The 13109-nt window shown below is 40.7% G+C and overlaps 1 protein-coding gene and 1 long non-coding RNA gene across 5 annotated transcripts in view; one reads left to right on the top strand and one right to left on the bottom strand.

Moving 5' to 3' along the window:
• Positions 1-1054: 1054 nt before the first annotated feature.
• On the top strand, positions 1055-3247 carry LOC133491977 (uncharacterized). The gene is made up of 2 exons (XR_009792531.1): positions 1055-2114; positions 2714-3247. It is a non-coding gene; the product is annotated as an uncharacterized LOC133491977 (long non-coding RNA).
• Positions 3248-4713: 1466 nt separating this feature from the next.
• The window catches only part of LOC133491734 (cell adhesion molecule 2-like), a 286042-nt gene continuing 277646 nt past the window's right edge, over positions 4714-13109 (bottom strand). For all 4 annotated transcript variants that reach the window (XM_061803280.1, XM_061803281.1, XM_061803279.1 and 1 more), the window contains 2 exons: positions 11504-11626; positions 4714-10663 (listed from right to left, as the gene is read on the bottom strand). In XM_061803280.1, the coding sequence (XP_061659264.1) occupies positions 10545-10663; positions 11504-11626 (242 nt within the window). In that variant the 3' untranslated portion in view covers positions 4714-10544. The remainder of the gene's footprint in view (positions 10664-11503; positions 11627-13109) is intronic.

The following is a 13109-nucleotide window of genomic DNA, read 5'->3' as shown; positions in this document are numbered from 1 at the left end:
GAAAAAAAGGACAAACTCAGACTGCAACGGACAATCAAAACCGCTGAACGGATTGTTGGCACCACGCAAACCCACTATTGTAGACTAGATCCAGAGCAGGCAGGATCCTCTTGGACCCTCCATATCCTGGCCACCGACTCTTCCAACTCCTTCCGTCGAGAAAACGCTACAAATCACTGAAAGTTAAACTTAGCAGGCATTCCAACAGTTTTTTCCCTCTGGCAATTAATTTATTAAATTCTTGATCAGCGAACCTATGATTTTTCTGCCTTGTGTCATTTTAGGACACTCAATCACATCCTGTTTGTCCAATCAGTATTGGTATTAAAATATCTATCTATCTATCTATCTATCTATCTATCTATCTATCTATCTATCTATCTATCTATCTATCTATCTATCTATCTATCTATCTATCTATCTATCTATCTATCTATCTATCTATCTATCTATCTATCTATCTATCTATCTATCTATCTATCTATCTATCTATCTATCTATCTATCTATCTATCTATCTATCTATCTCTATCTATCTATCTATCTACACACACAGTGGAGAAAATAAGTATTTGAACAGCCTGCTATATTGCAAATTCTCCTACTTAGAAATCATGGAGGGGTCTTAAAATTTCATCATAGGTGCATGTCCACTGTGGGAGAGAGAATCTAAAAAGAAAAATCCAGAACTCACAATGTATGAGTTTTTAAAATGATTTATTTGTGTGATACAGCTGCAAAAAGTGCTTGAATACCTGAGAAACCAATGTTAATTTTTGGTCCAGAAGGCTTTCATTGCCATTATAGAGGTCAAACATTTCCTGTAGTTGTTCCCCAGATTTGCATGCATATATATATTTTTTACTTTTTATATTTTGTAGACATTACGATTGTCACGACCCATCGAAACGGAGGTATGACCCAAATGCAGGAGTCGGGAGACGCAGAGATAATTCGGGAAAAACGTTTATTATTCCAGGGTCAGGGATCGGGCAGGCAGTGAGGTGCAGCAGCGGTAGTCAGGACATTGGGCGTGGAGTGCAGGTGCGCGGGCAGGCAGGAATCGGTACATGGGAGATCGATCAAAGCAGGCAGGAATATCAAAGGAGTCAGGCTTACGGGGTCGGTCGGAGAACACGGGTTGACGATCAGGGATATGGGAGTGCTGGAACAGGGCATGAACCGCAACGATCTGGTGCCGGACCAGTCGTCCCCATGGTCCTATATACACCGAGGCCAATCAGCCAGCATGAGGCACAAATCAGCGCGACCGCGCGGGCACCCACACAGCCAGGGTTGGACCGGCTGGATCATGACAACGATTTGTCACTTTAAACTGCTCCCTCTGCAGAATTGATATTGTTAACACACTTATCTGTATATAGATTTTACACCTTGCACGTCTTATAAGGAATGATTCCTATAAACAGAAATGTCTCTTGTTCTTTGTTCTTGTTGCTATATTGTTCCTTGTTCTTTGTTCCGAATGTCAACTGCCGGAGAAAAAAATCCTTGTGTGTTTTTACACACTTGGCCATTAAAGTTGACTCTGATTCTGAACAAGGTAGGTTTTTTTTTTTCAAATGTCTTTGTCAAGACAGCTGGGATGGACTCCTACAACCCTTGTGAGGATAAGCCATACAAAAAAATGAATGACTGCTTGGATGTATTCCATCAAGAGGATCTCACTGTGCCCCCGGGTTCAAGTCGAGAAAATTCCCTCAAGGTAAAGCTTGTTGGCAACAAAGAGTGTTTAAATGGCATTTGGAAGCACATCTAAAGGCTCCGCGTGTGCGTGCGTGTGTGCGTTGGCCACATATGGTCAGCACAATAATGACACACTTCAAAGTCTACAAACATCTTTGTGGTCAAAGTCATGAAAAGATAAACACACCGAGGATGCCGAGGAGAAGATGAAGAGGAGTTCAGGATGAAGAGGAACACGGGTGAAGGGGTGAATGTGAGGCGATCTAACTTTGGTGGGTGTGTGTTGTGGAAAAGACTTCCAAAGAGGTGCTGGTAACCAAGGCGCAATCGCTGCATTCCGTGAAAGTGGGATTGGAAAGCCACCTTGTAATATCACCACACTGCAATGAATTATTCAGGAGAAAGAGAGTAAGTCAAATTACCAATCAGACATTTCTGACTCCTTAGCAGTCTTGAATGCACCATCACTATTTTACAAACTCGTTACAATGTTGTCAAATATAGCCTTTGTGTGTGTGTCATTACATATTTCCTCTAATAACGACCTCTGCTTTAATAGGCACTATGACTCCATGAATCACAAGGGCCTCAAGGTCACCCCTGAAATAAAATTTTTTTTACATCTGAGATTTTATATATCATTTCCAAAGGAAGATAGTGGCGTGGTTATCACAATATACAGCAAGAATATCGTTACTGTATATTACTGTAGCAGAACCTGATGGACAGTCTGGACAATGACCCGAAGCGTACTATCAAAATGCTTACAAAGTTGCAATTCCTGCTCCGGCACTGTATGTAAACTTTTGACGTAGAATAAAATCCTATAAAATTCTCCAAGAAATTCTCTCTCATTTTTGTTGTGTTTAACAAAATTCAATAATTTTGGTGATCCTGACTGACCCGACACAGGAGAGATTTAGTCAGATTTGACTTCAGACAGTGAGACAAAAAATGAATTTCTGGCTTCAACTGTGGATGTACAGTAACTGGTGGTTCGTTTCTAGGTGCCCCGCGGTTTGCTGGCAACCAGTTCAAGATGTTATCCCGCCTCTTGAACTCCTGTGACCCTTGTGAGGATAAGCAGTTCAGATAATGGATGGATGGATATATACACTGTGTATTCTAATTACACATTACTTATAAGAGTAAAAATATATTCTGTAGAAAGAAAAATAAATGAAATGCGTACACATTTTACAGATACAATGAATAAAAATGCATTTTTAAAAACACAAACAAAAAAATGGAGGAACGGAAAAATTCAGTTTTCGACCATGTTATGTTTGATTATCATGGTTCCTGACCTCATTAGGTGACATATTTCCAAAATCCCAGCAGTCCGCATTAAAGAACAAAAATGGAGATTGCACAGGAGAGGAAGATACTGTATTAGCATAGCATTAGCATCATCGCTCACAGCAGTCGTCGGGTTGGCGCCTGCGACATGCTGGGCGCGACGAATAATGAGCTGTTTGCAAGTGCACGTGAACAGTAATTGTGAACATTCTGGCAATTAAATGAGACAAAGACCTCACTCAGCTTTGCTGTTGCCCTGATGACCGATTATGAGACTTATTTCGCTATCTTTGGATCTCGATTTTATCTGCCTCCGCCTGTTTACCGTTGTCATGCACTTCCTGGGCCAGGAGCTCGAATGTTCTTTATTGCCGAGCCAAAATGAAATCTTCATTCAATGTTCCCCTTCACTCGCTGTCCTTATTCTGTTCTTTGGCTGGGACAAGATGGAAGACCAAATTGGCGGTTTTACAGTCCTTCACGTAGTGACACCTTCTTTACTTCGTGCAACTTTTGCCATCCTATTTTTTTTTTATCTGTTTTGACAGCCAAGATTTGATTTTCAAATAAATTGAAGGTGATTAATTTGGATGTAGTCTATTAATGAGTTTTCATTTTGTTGGCTTACCTTTGAAATTTAGCCATGTAAGTTAATTAGTCTCCAAAAGATAACAGTTAAAAATCACACCACATCTATTAGTATTATCTCTGTGATCAATTATTAACATAAGTACTGCATAAGTGAGGGATTGTGCATAATCATCATCACATCACAAGATACTTGGCCAATTGTGCTGTATGCTTTTTAGTGGCGTTAAGGCTTGAAATAATTGAATCCCATTTTTTTTCTTTCCCGTTGGGCCTCGAAACTTCTGCCATTTATCCACCAAATCACTGGTGTCAAACTCAATGCTTGCGGAAAAAAAAATCAACATTTTATGTGGCCAGTGAAAACTTGTCAAGTTTCAAGCAGTAGTTTGGCACATAGTGAAATATTATAGTGTATACTGTACACCAACACATGTAGACAGACAATATAACAATACTTGCATCCATATATTATTTATCCTCTGCAAAAAATGACTCTTGGTTAGTCTGTATGCCTATATTATACTGCCCCCCAGTGGCCAACGCACATACACCAAAAGAAATGTAAACCTTTTTCCTCTCCAAATGGCGCCATAGCAATCAGACAAAGCATTATTTTAATAATTCACACTGTTCAAACTGTTACTGTTGCACTTATATCGAGGCTTACTTTTTCTTCAAAGGCAGACATTTAATTTTGCACTTTCCTAAAAGGAAAATATTGAAGTTACTCAGTCTTCAAATCATGTGTACCAGTTTGAAGCCGTTGACATCGCTGTTTTCGGTTTAATCCAGGCGCCCTCAGAAGGTTAATGTTTGTCCCCATTGGAGCTCAAGCGATTTGCAGCAAACTGAACAAAAAGGTCAGAGTGGATTTATTGAAACTCATGACGATCTTCCGTGGTTTTATTCTCCGCTGACACCTGCACGAAGCATAGCTACCACAGAGTGGGAGGATTTAGTCGTAATGGCGAAGCACCATATTTTGCAGCAATATGAGAGCGAAAGTAGTACTGCACTCTCACATGACACACTCCATAAACAGGGCTGATGTAAATGAGACAAATTGTGGTAACTCAGGAAAGAAAAAGCAATCAGAATCAGGAGTTTTGGCAACTATTTATTCAATAATTCAATTTCATACATGAGAATGAACCTCTAAATTAAACCAATCCCACAGACGATGGGAGAAAACACACCTGGGTCACGGTGCTCTGGACACCATCATGACTACCCAATAGAATATTAATCATTGTAAAACTCAAGATTTCACCAAGAAGCTGCACAAACATCTCTGCCGGGAATTCTGCCCTTTAGTGTTCGCAGCGTAGTGAGTGACAGTGCAGCACAACTACACACTTAATGACGTAAAGATGTGCACTTTGCAACAGCTCCATTTAAACAACATAGTGAAGAAAGTTGAGATTTGTTTCCTGTTCACGTCCTCTTTTGGGTGATGTAACATTGCAGTGAGAAGAAAGAATGAAGCGAAAAATCCCTTGCACAACAAGCGGGTCCACTAACATATTACTGAGATACAAAACAAACGCTCCATTTGTTGTGATTGGATGGTCACGATTTTCTACGAACATGAAATTAAAGTCACTAAAACACTGAAAGGTAAGGACACAATAAAAAATAGAATTCGAAAGAGAAACCACATACTGCATGAGACGGCTGTATGATGCAGAGTGGAGCAAACTGGGCAAACTATTTCAGAGGTATATGTACGTTTATGTGCCAGAGTTATTACATACAATAACAACAGTATTTAAACAAAAAAAAGTTTGATCATGAACGACTACTTGATTGCTAAATTTAATAATACCAAATAACCAAATATGAATTTTCCTGCCCGAATAAATAAAAGGCCAGTGATGACTCATGGAAATGTGACATCAGATAGCGAGGGGTTCAGAGGTTTAGAAAAAAAAAAAGCAGTTCAGAAAAGTGACCTCATCACTGAGAGTGAGTCAGCCTGTTGAAAGGACCATTTAGGAGTGTGTATAAAAAAAAAAGGCAGCTCACCATCGTCATGTCAGAAAGGATTATTTAGATGTGACAGAAGACTAAAAACATAAAAAATGCTTTAGGGACACTGACCTGTCCTTAGCCTAAGAGCATATTTGCCTACGCCATTTTGGAATATTTTAGCAAAAGAAAAAAACAAATTCAATAAATAAGAAGAGTCCGGTTGGCTCAATTCAACCTTTGTGGCCTGGATGAAAATCTGGACAAATAAAGAGAAATACATTTTAGCAAGAATCTTTGCTCCATGAAGTTCCGAATGATTTATGACAGTGGTTCTCTAACTTTTTAAAACCACGTAGCACCTAAAAAAAAAAAAAATTATGACAAACATTAAAATAATTCCTCAAAAATTAGAGGTTTAATTCTCCAAAACGTTAGAGTTTATTTTTTTAGTATATATTTTTGCAAGCATTAGGCAGTTGAACATGAACACATGAACACTGCACTTAAAAATAGATAATGAAAAAAATCGACTTCTTGAATGAGTTAAATACAACTGAGCTGATCTCAACCGATGTACTGCACTAGATTAAAAAAAACAAAAACGTTTAAGCCACCTTAACATTATTCACAATTTGAACATTTATTTGATTGTTTCACGTACCACTAGTGGTAATAGTTCCACGCTTTGAGAATAACTTAGGCAACTATGATATTAGGCTAAGGCTAGGTTTTAATTACATTTACATTTTGTTAAAAAAAAACAAATGTATAAAAGACAATGTGTTTGTGATAAAAAAGACACACACACACTCACACGAGATAGTTTAAAGAGCAGCACCAATGAAGTGGGGACGCGTTGTGGACAGCCTGTAAACAGCATTTTGCACTTTTAAATCAAAAAGCCTCAGCGGTACCGGGCAAAGACAAAAGCGGCGTTATTGAACATTTCCAAAGTTGTGATTCACTTCATCCCGTCCCATCTCCAAAACATTGCACGCAACAAATGGATGCACACACACGTTGGAAGTGGTGAAGGCAGTGAAGAAGTGAGAATTGTGGCTCTTTGACCCGCAACTGTGCCTTTTTTCTTTGCCAGTTCACGCTATGTTGTCATTGCTCTGGAAAAGATCTTTAAAAATCATGATGCACTGAATGGTAATAAGGAGCCTAACGTTGCCAAGGCAACCTCACATCACTTACTTAAATCATTTCAAATATTGGAGGACCATTCTGGACTTTTTTTTTTTTTAAAAGAGTTGTGTGCACTTCTCGCTTGTAAAAACGTATGGCAATGTAGGACTGCTGAATGTTTTAACAGTAAATCACGTAGCCTGGAACCTGTACAACTGATATGGCACATTTTGAAATCGGCCACAATGTTCAGGAAAAAATATTTGGTTGTTGCCTCTAATCACACACAAAAAGGTTTTGGGGGGGGGGGGGGCTTATTGTGATTTCCTATGAGATGGTTCCTGTACTCCACAATCCATCCATCCATTTTCTTAGCCGCTTATCCTCACAAGGGTCACAGGAGTGCTGGTGCCTATCCCAGCTGTCAACGGGCAGGAGGCGGGGTACACCCTGAACTGGTTGCCAGCCAATCGCAGGGCACATGGAGACAAAAAGCCGCACTCACAATCATACCTATGGGCAATTTAGAGTGTGCAATTAATGTTGCATGTTTTTGGGATGTGGGAGGAAAACGGAATGCCCGGAGAAAACCCAGAGAACATGCAAACTCCACACAGGGAGGTCCGGGATTGAACCTGGATCCTCAGAAATGTCTGGCCAATGGTTTCCAGCTGCTCCACCGTGGCGCCTACTCCACAATCCAGCATTTAAAAAACAAATACAGCAATGCTTAAAGATGTTTGCAAGTGTATGAAATGCTTTGTTTTCCTCCACGGTTTTCTTTGCTGCTTTAAATCCGACAAACAACTGCACCAGAACAAAGGAGCTTTCCTTGAACCCAACGTCGCCTTTCTTGATGAATCTAACACACGGCTTCCTGCGTTACGCAGAGAATCGGAGTGTTGTTATGTTCCACTCGAGAAGACGGCGCGACAGTGTTTGAGTTCACTCGGTGACAAAGATATTACTTACTGACCGTATTTGCATAATGCTGGAAATTGGTCACCAAATTGGAGACAGCTGGGCTAACTGTTCCATTGCCCTTGGTAACAATTGCCTCCATCTTGCTCGATTAATATACTGCTTGCACAAAGTCTTTCGCACAATAGGCGACACGACTCAGTCAGCCACTGACTTGCTGCATTATCAATGTCAGTTTTTGCCATCTCAATCAATGACGTAATTATGTTAATGGCTTCAATATCAATATATGGGAATAACAATCGATCGCTTTGTTGTGTCGAATGTGCGGAATTCAATTTTGATTAATTGTGTCAATTTGATGGCGGTCAAATAAGGGACACTACTTGCCCGCAAGAGTGGCTGTTGCTTTGGTGTCATTTCAATTTCACTTAATTAGTCTGAAAATGGTTATTAAGTTCCTAAAAATGTATTTTTGTTCATCTAGCTATCCCAGCGACATATAGACAACCAGAACAGTTAAACCCTCTTCCAGTAGAGGGCAGAAGAGAATAAACCTGTCACCGTTTATACAACTCTAGAATCGGTTTTTGTTCAACTAATGACTGACTACATTTGTGAGTAAATTAAGACGAGATTGTCATTACTGCAGTATTTTGACTTTTTGTAACATTTGTTTGGCAGTGTGACGTGACAAATTTTTTACGTCGAATGCGTGCCGTGGCTCAATGAAGGGTGCTCAAATAAACACAAACATTACGTCAGCTATGAGAAGTCGGGCTACATCCTTACGCTGCGAAATACGCCACTGGCGTCAAAACAGGACTTGAAAACATTCAGAGATGTTTAAAAAAAGAAAAATCCATTAATTGTGTCGTCAATTACCACATCCACCCATCCTTAATACAAAACCACAAACACCTATTTTCCACTATCAAGTTACATTTTGAAACGTTTTCCCTGTTCTCTTAAATAACTCATGAAAAAGAGGCCAATGTGTTTTGACCAACTTTAGTTTCCCAGACATTATTTACATGCCTTGATCCCAAAACAAAATTGGCCAAAATTATATGCAATGATTGATAAATGCCCACCCCAGCGCCCTCCCCGCCAACAAAACAAATGAACAAAACAATTGATAAAGTTGCTAATATACAAAAAGATTACAGGAGAGCTGGAATTCAATAGCAATTTTCACAATCAAACACATTTTAGCAGACATTACACAGCAGGGAGCTTAGAACCATTCAAAGAAAAATAACATTTTTTTTCCCATCTGTTTTCACAGTTTGGGAACAAAGATTTGTCCTCTTTCCACTGTCGATTTGAATAAAAGAACCACCCCCAAGGCAGATGAGTTGTTTGCGATGGAACACAACTCCATCTTGTGCTTTTTTTTTTATGTGTCCCAATGTTTGATGATTTGGGAAATACTGGACGCCCATTGAGTGAGCGTCATGTCACGTTCAAGCGAGTTCTTTGCTAACTGCAAGATATTATATGTGAGCCTGTTCTCACAAAAAAACAAGTTATTAGTTATGATACATATATATATATATATTTTGGAGGGGGGACATTTTTGGGAGTGCCTCTCTGCGGGGGATTCAAATGTAAATATTTCACATTGATACAAGTGTTCCTGCACCTTCTGAGCTGCATCTTGTGTACTTCATACTTGTACATCGGCACGTGTTAATGTAAAATACTCAATTTTGAACGTTTGGTTAACTTTTTGTACCTTTCCCTGTTAAATGTTCATTTGTATTCTCCATAAAAACAAAAATCTTCACAATACACCTGCTAGTTGAAGTGCACATCAAAACAGAATTTACAGAAATGAACTGCATTTATCACAAAATCCCTGTACATAATGTAACTAATGCACTCTTTTTGACCCATTTCTTAATTTTACATTTCTCTGGATCTTCTTTTTTCTCTTCGCATTATGACATAAAAGATTTTACTAACTTAAATACAATTTATACAGCTAGTCGACCTGAAGCCATCATGTGGAAAAAAAAAGGCCAATGAGTACAGGAATATACACAAAAAGTAGATCAGTATAGCAGATTTAGAAAACCCTGCCTTATTCTTTTCGGTAAATGAAATGTCTCATCTAGCAGTGTTTGCTAATTATGTTTTTTTTGGTGTGTATTCTCATGTCTAAACAATAGCACACTACACCCCCACTCGACTAACTATACACGTATCCGAGGAACCTTGCTACACGAGTGTCACACAAAGCCTTCGTCTTATCTTACATGGCTCGACATTTTAATTGCAAGTCTATTTTAGGAAGTAGGGACCGTCTACAAAGTACCATATTGAGTGTGGTAGATATGTATAAGGCGCAAAACAGCACAGATCGTCATTGAAATTCAAAAAAGAAAAAAAAAATCCAAAACACAATGCAGTGAGCAAAGCAATGGGATGATAGTCCGTCCGAGTGACCATCTACAAAAGCATTTACATTGCTACTGACTGATACATGAAGGCATTGACACGAGTTCAATGGCAACTGTATTTTTAGGCACCGTGTTGATGTGTGTGAGCGTGTGTTTGTAAGATTGTGTGTATGTGAGGAGTTGGAGGGTGTGCATCAGAATCAGGGAGTGGCAGGGATCACGGTGGTGTGTTCAGGCGTCTGACTCGGGCGTGTAAGAACGTAGCAGTCATGGTAGATTTACAGATTTTCAATGTCGAGGGCAAAAAATACAAGAGTGAACTTTGGCAGCGATGCCTGCGAAAAACGGCCGCCGAACGATTAAGACAAAGATGAAGATGAAGCCAGAAAGAGGGCAAACAACGTGGGATCCTTTCCGACTGAGCGCTGCCTCTGTCGCAAATGGTCGCGGGGTGGTGACAGCCAGAAAAAAAAACAAAAGACACTGAGGGACAGATGGCAAAGGGTGCGCCCTCTACAGTCTAGATGAAGTACTCCTTTTTTTCTTCAGCGTGTGCGTGGTTGCCCTCGGCGTTGATGATGGCCGTGTCGGCGTCGGGCGCGTCATCCGCTCCCTTGGCCTCATTTGTCAAATATGTTCCTGCGGAAAAGCAGAAGGGGAAAACAATGCACTCATTTTGAATGCGCCACAAGGACGAAGGTTGTCAAAGTGCAACAGGCTCCCCTGTCCGAAGAATGAGCGGCGCAAGCAAATGCCTATTTGACCGATGTTTCTTTTTTTTTTTTTTTGGGGGGGTGGGGGGTAGGGTGGGGTGGGGGTGTGGCAATGTTTGATGGCCGTGGACTCAACTCACAACAAGCAGCAGTTCAGCAAATCTTTACTACTATCCATCCATCCAATTTCTTAGCCGCTTATCCTCACAAGAGTTGTGGGGAGCGCTGGAGCCTATCCCAGCTGTCAACGGGCAGGAGACGGGGTACACCCTGAACTGGTCACCAGCCAATCGCAGGGCACATCAAGACATACAGCTGCACTTCCAATCACACCTGGGGACAATTTAGAGTGTCCAATTAATGTTGCATGTTTTTGGGATGTGGGAGGAAAACGGACTGCTTGGAGAAATCCCACATGCAAACTCCACACAGTCAGGTCTGGGATTGTGAAGCCAACGCTTTACCAACTGAGTCACCGTGCCGCCGTAACTACTACTACTTCTTAAAAAAAATGTCAAGCTGCTTATTCCCAGTCCCAGTTAATTTTCCTCTCAAACTAATCATAAAGTAAGAGATTTACAGCTTGTATATTTTAAACTAACACTGAATATACATCTTATTTTTTTTATTTATTTATTTGTCCTTCCCAGCAGCTACTGCATAACATTCACCTGCAATCTTGGGATGGACGGAATGTCTAACGGGACAGGGTGTGAGGTCAGTGTGAGCTTTGAGAGCTAGACAGCCGCGTTTCCGGTGGTTTTACCTTTATGCCTGGCCAGGTATCTTCCCAAAACAATGATTAAACACAAGGTGACAAAGACCACCACAGCCACCACTCCTCCGATCAAAGCGTGGTCTGTGCCGTGATGGCCAAGAGCATTGGGATCTGAGGAGAGACAGAAGGGAGATTAAAACGCTACCTCCAGTTAAGAGAAAGAGCAAACACTGCAACAAAGAAATGAAGGGATTTTCTTTCCAGTTTCCTCTTGTTCTAATGATGCCACTGAAGCACTCACTGCTTTCACTGAATCTCTCAGGGAATAATAAAATAGAGAGCAAGAGGATGAGAAAGGGAGCCACTCGGTTGGCAAAATGAAGGTAAAAAGACGACACAAGGAGTTGGAGGAAAAAAGAGCAGTTGAATAATTCAGGAACCACCTATGGAGAGACAGGAGTCCCCGAAACGCAAACCAGGCCGACAATCGGAAAGGTACAGTAAATAAATCATCACACGGAAAATCGCAAAAAGGACAAGTGTGATTGTTGAAAGCTGAAAACCGTTTTGAAAAAGCTGCACTGAGGAATGACAGACAGATCTTTATTATGAAGCTGGTCAGATCTCATGGAAAAAAGAACAACAAGAAAAAAAAAAAACTATGCCACAAAGTGTGTGGAAATAGTTGAGGAAAAATAAGACCAGTCGTACGGTACCTTCCAAAATATGCAAATCTGTTCTCAAATACTATAAAAGTATAAGTCAAATAGAAACTGTGATTTTTTTTTCCCGCCTCTAATCTGACTGCAACACACTAAGCAATGGTACACAAGGTGGCCATCTGATTCATTTGAAAAAAAAATGTGCAGGGCAATCACTAATTACAACAACCATACGTAAGAGTTGTTCATCTAGGAAAGGGGAAAGGGAGACTGTAACATGAAAGTACAGGAAATAATACAGGAAAAGAGGTTAGCTAAGAAGAAGTAGGACACAGAACACTTTGGAGAGGAGAAAGGAATACATGGAGATATGACAAAGGATGAATGTGGGACTGCATCAGTGATCAGCCCTGAGCCCCTTCCTGTTTGCAGTGGTGATGGAAAGGGTGACAGATGAGGTTAGACTGGAATCCCCTTGGACCATGATATCCACAGATAACATTGTGATCTGCAGTGAGAGCAGGAAGCAGGTGGAGGAACAGTTAGAAAGGTGGAGGCATGCATAGGAAAGAAGAGGAATGAAGATTAGCCGAAGACAGAATATATATGCATGAATAAGAGGTGTGGAAGGGGTTAATGTGAGGCAACAGGGAGGAGAGATCGAGAGGGCGGATGACTTAAAATACTTGGGGACAACAATCCAGAGCAATGGGGAGTGTGATAAGGGAGTGAAGAAATTGATCCAAGCAGGTTGGGACAGCTGGTGGAAGGTGTCTTGTGTGTTACTGTAGGTGGCAGAAGAGTCTCTGCTAGGATGAAGGGCAACGTTTATAAATCAGCGGTGAGGCCAGCCATGATGTCCAGATTAGAGAGGAAGCAGAGCTGGAGGTGGCGGAAATGAGGATGTTGAGGTTTGCTGTAGGGGTGACAATGTTGGATAGGATTTTTGAGATGAGCTCATCAGAGGGGCGCCCAAGGTTAGCTGTTATGGG

This window comes from Syngnathoides biaculeatus, chromosome 18 (genome assembly GCF_019802595.1).
Source record: "Syngnathoides biaculeatus isolate LvHL_M chromosome 18, ASM1980259v1, whole genome shotgun sequence".
NCBI classification, from domain to species: Eukaryota; Metazoa; Chordata; class Actinopteri; order Syngnathiformes; family Syngnathidae; genus Syngnathoides; species Syngnathoides biaculeatus.
Note: the sequence above shows the minus strand (reverse complement) of the source record. Positions and strands in the feature narration are given on the sequence as shown.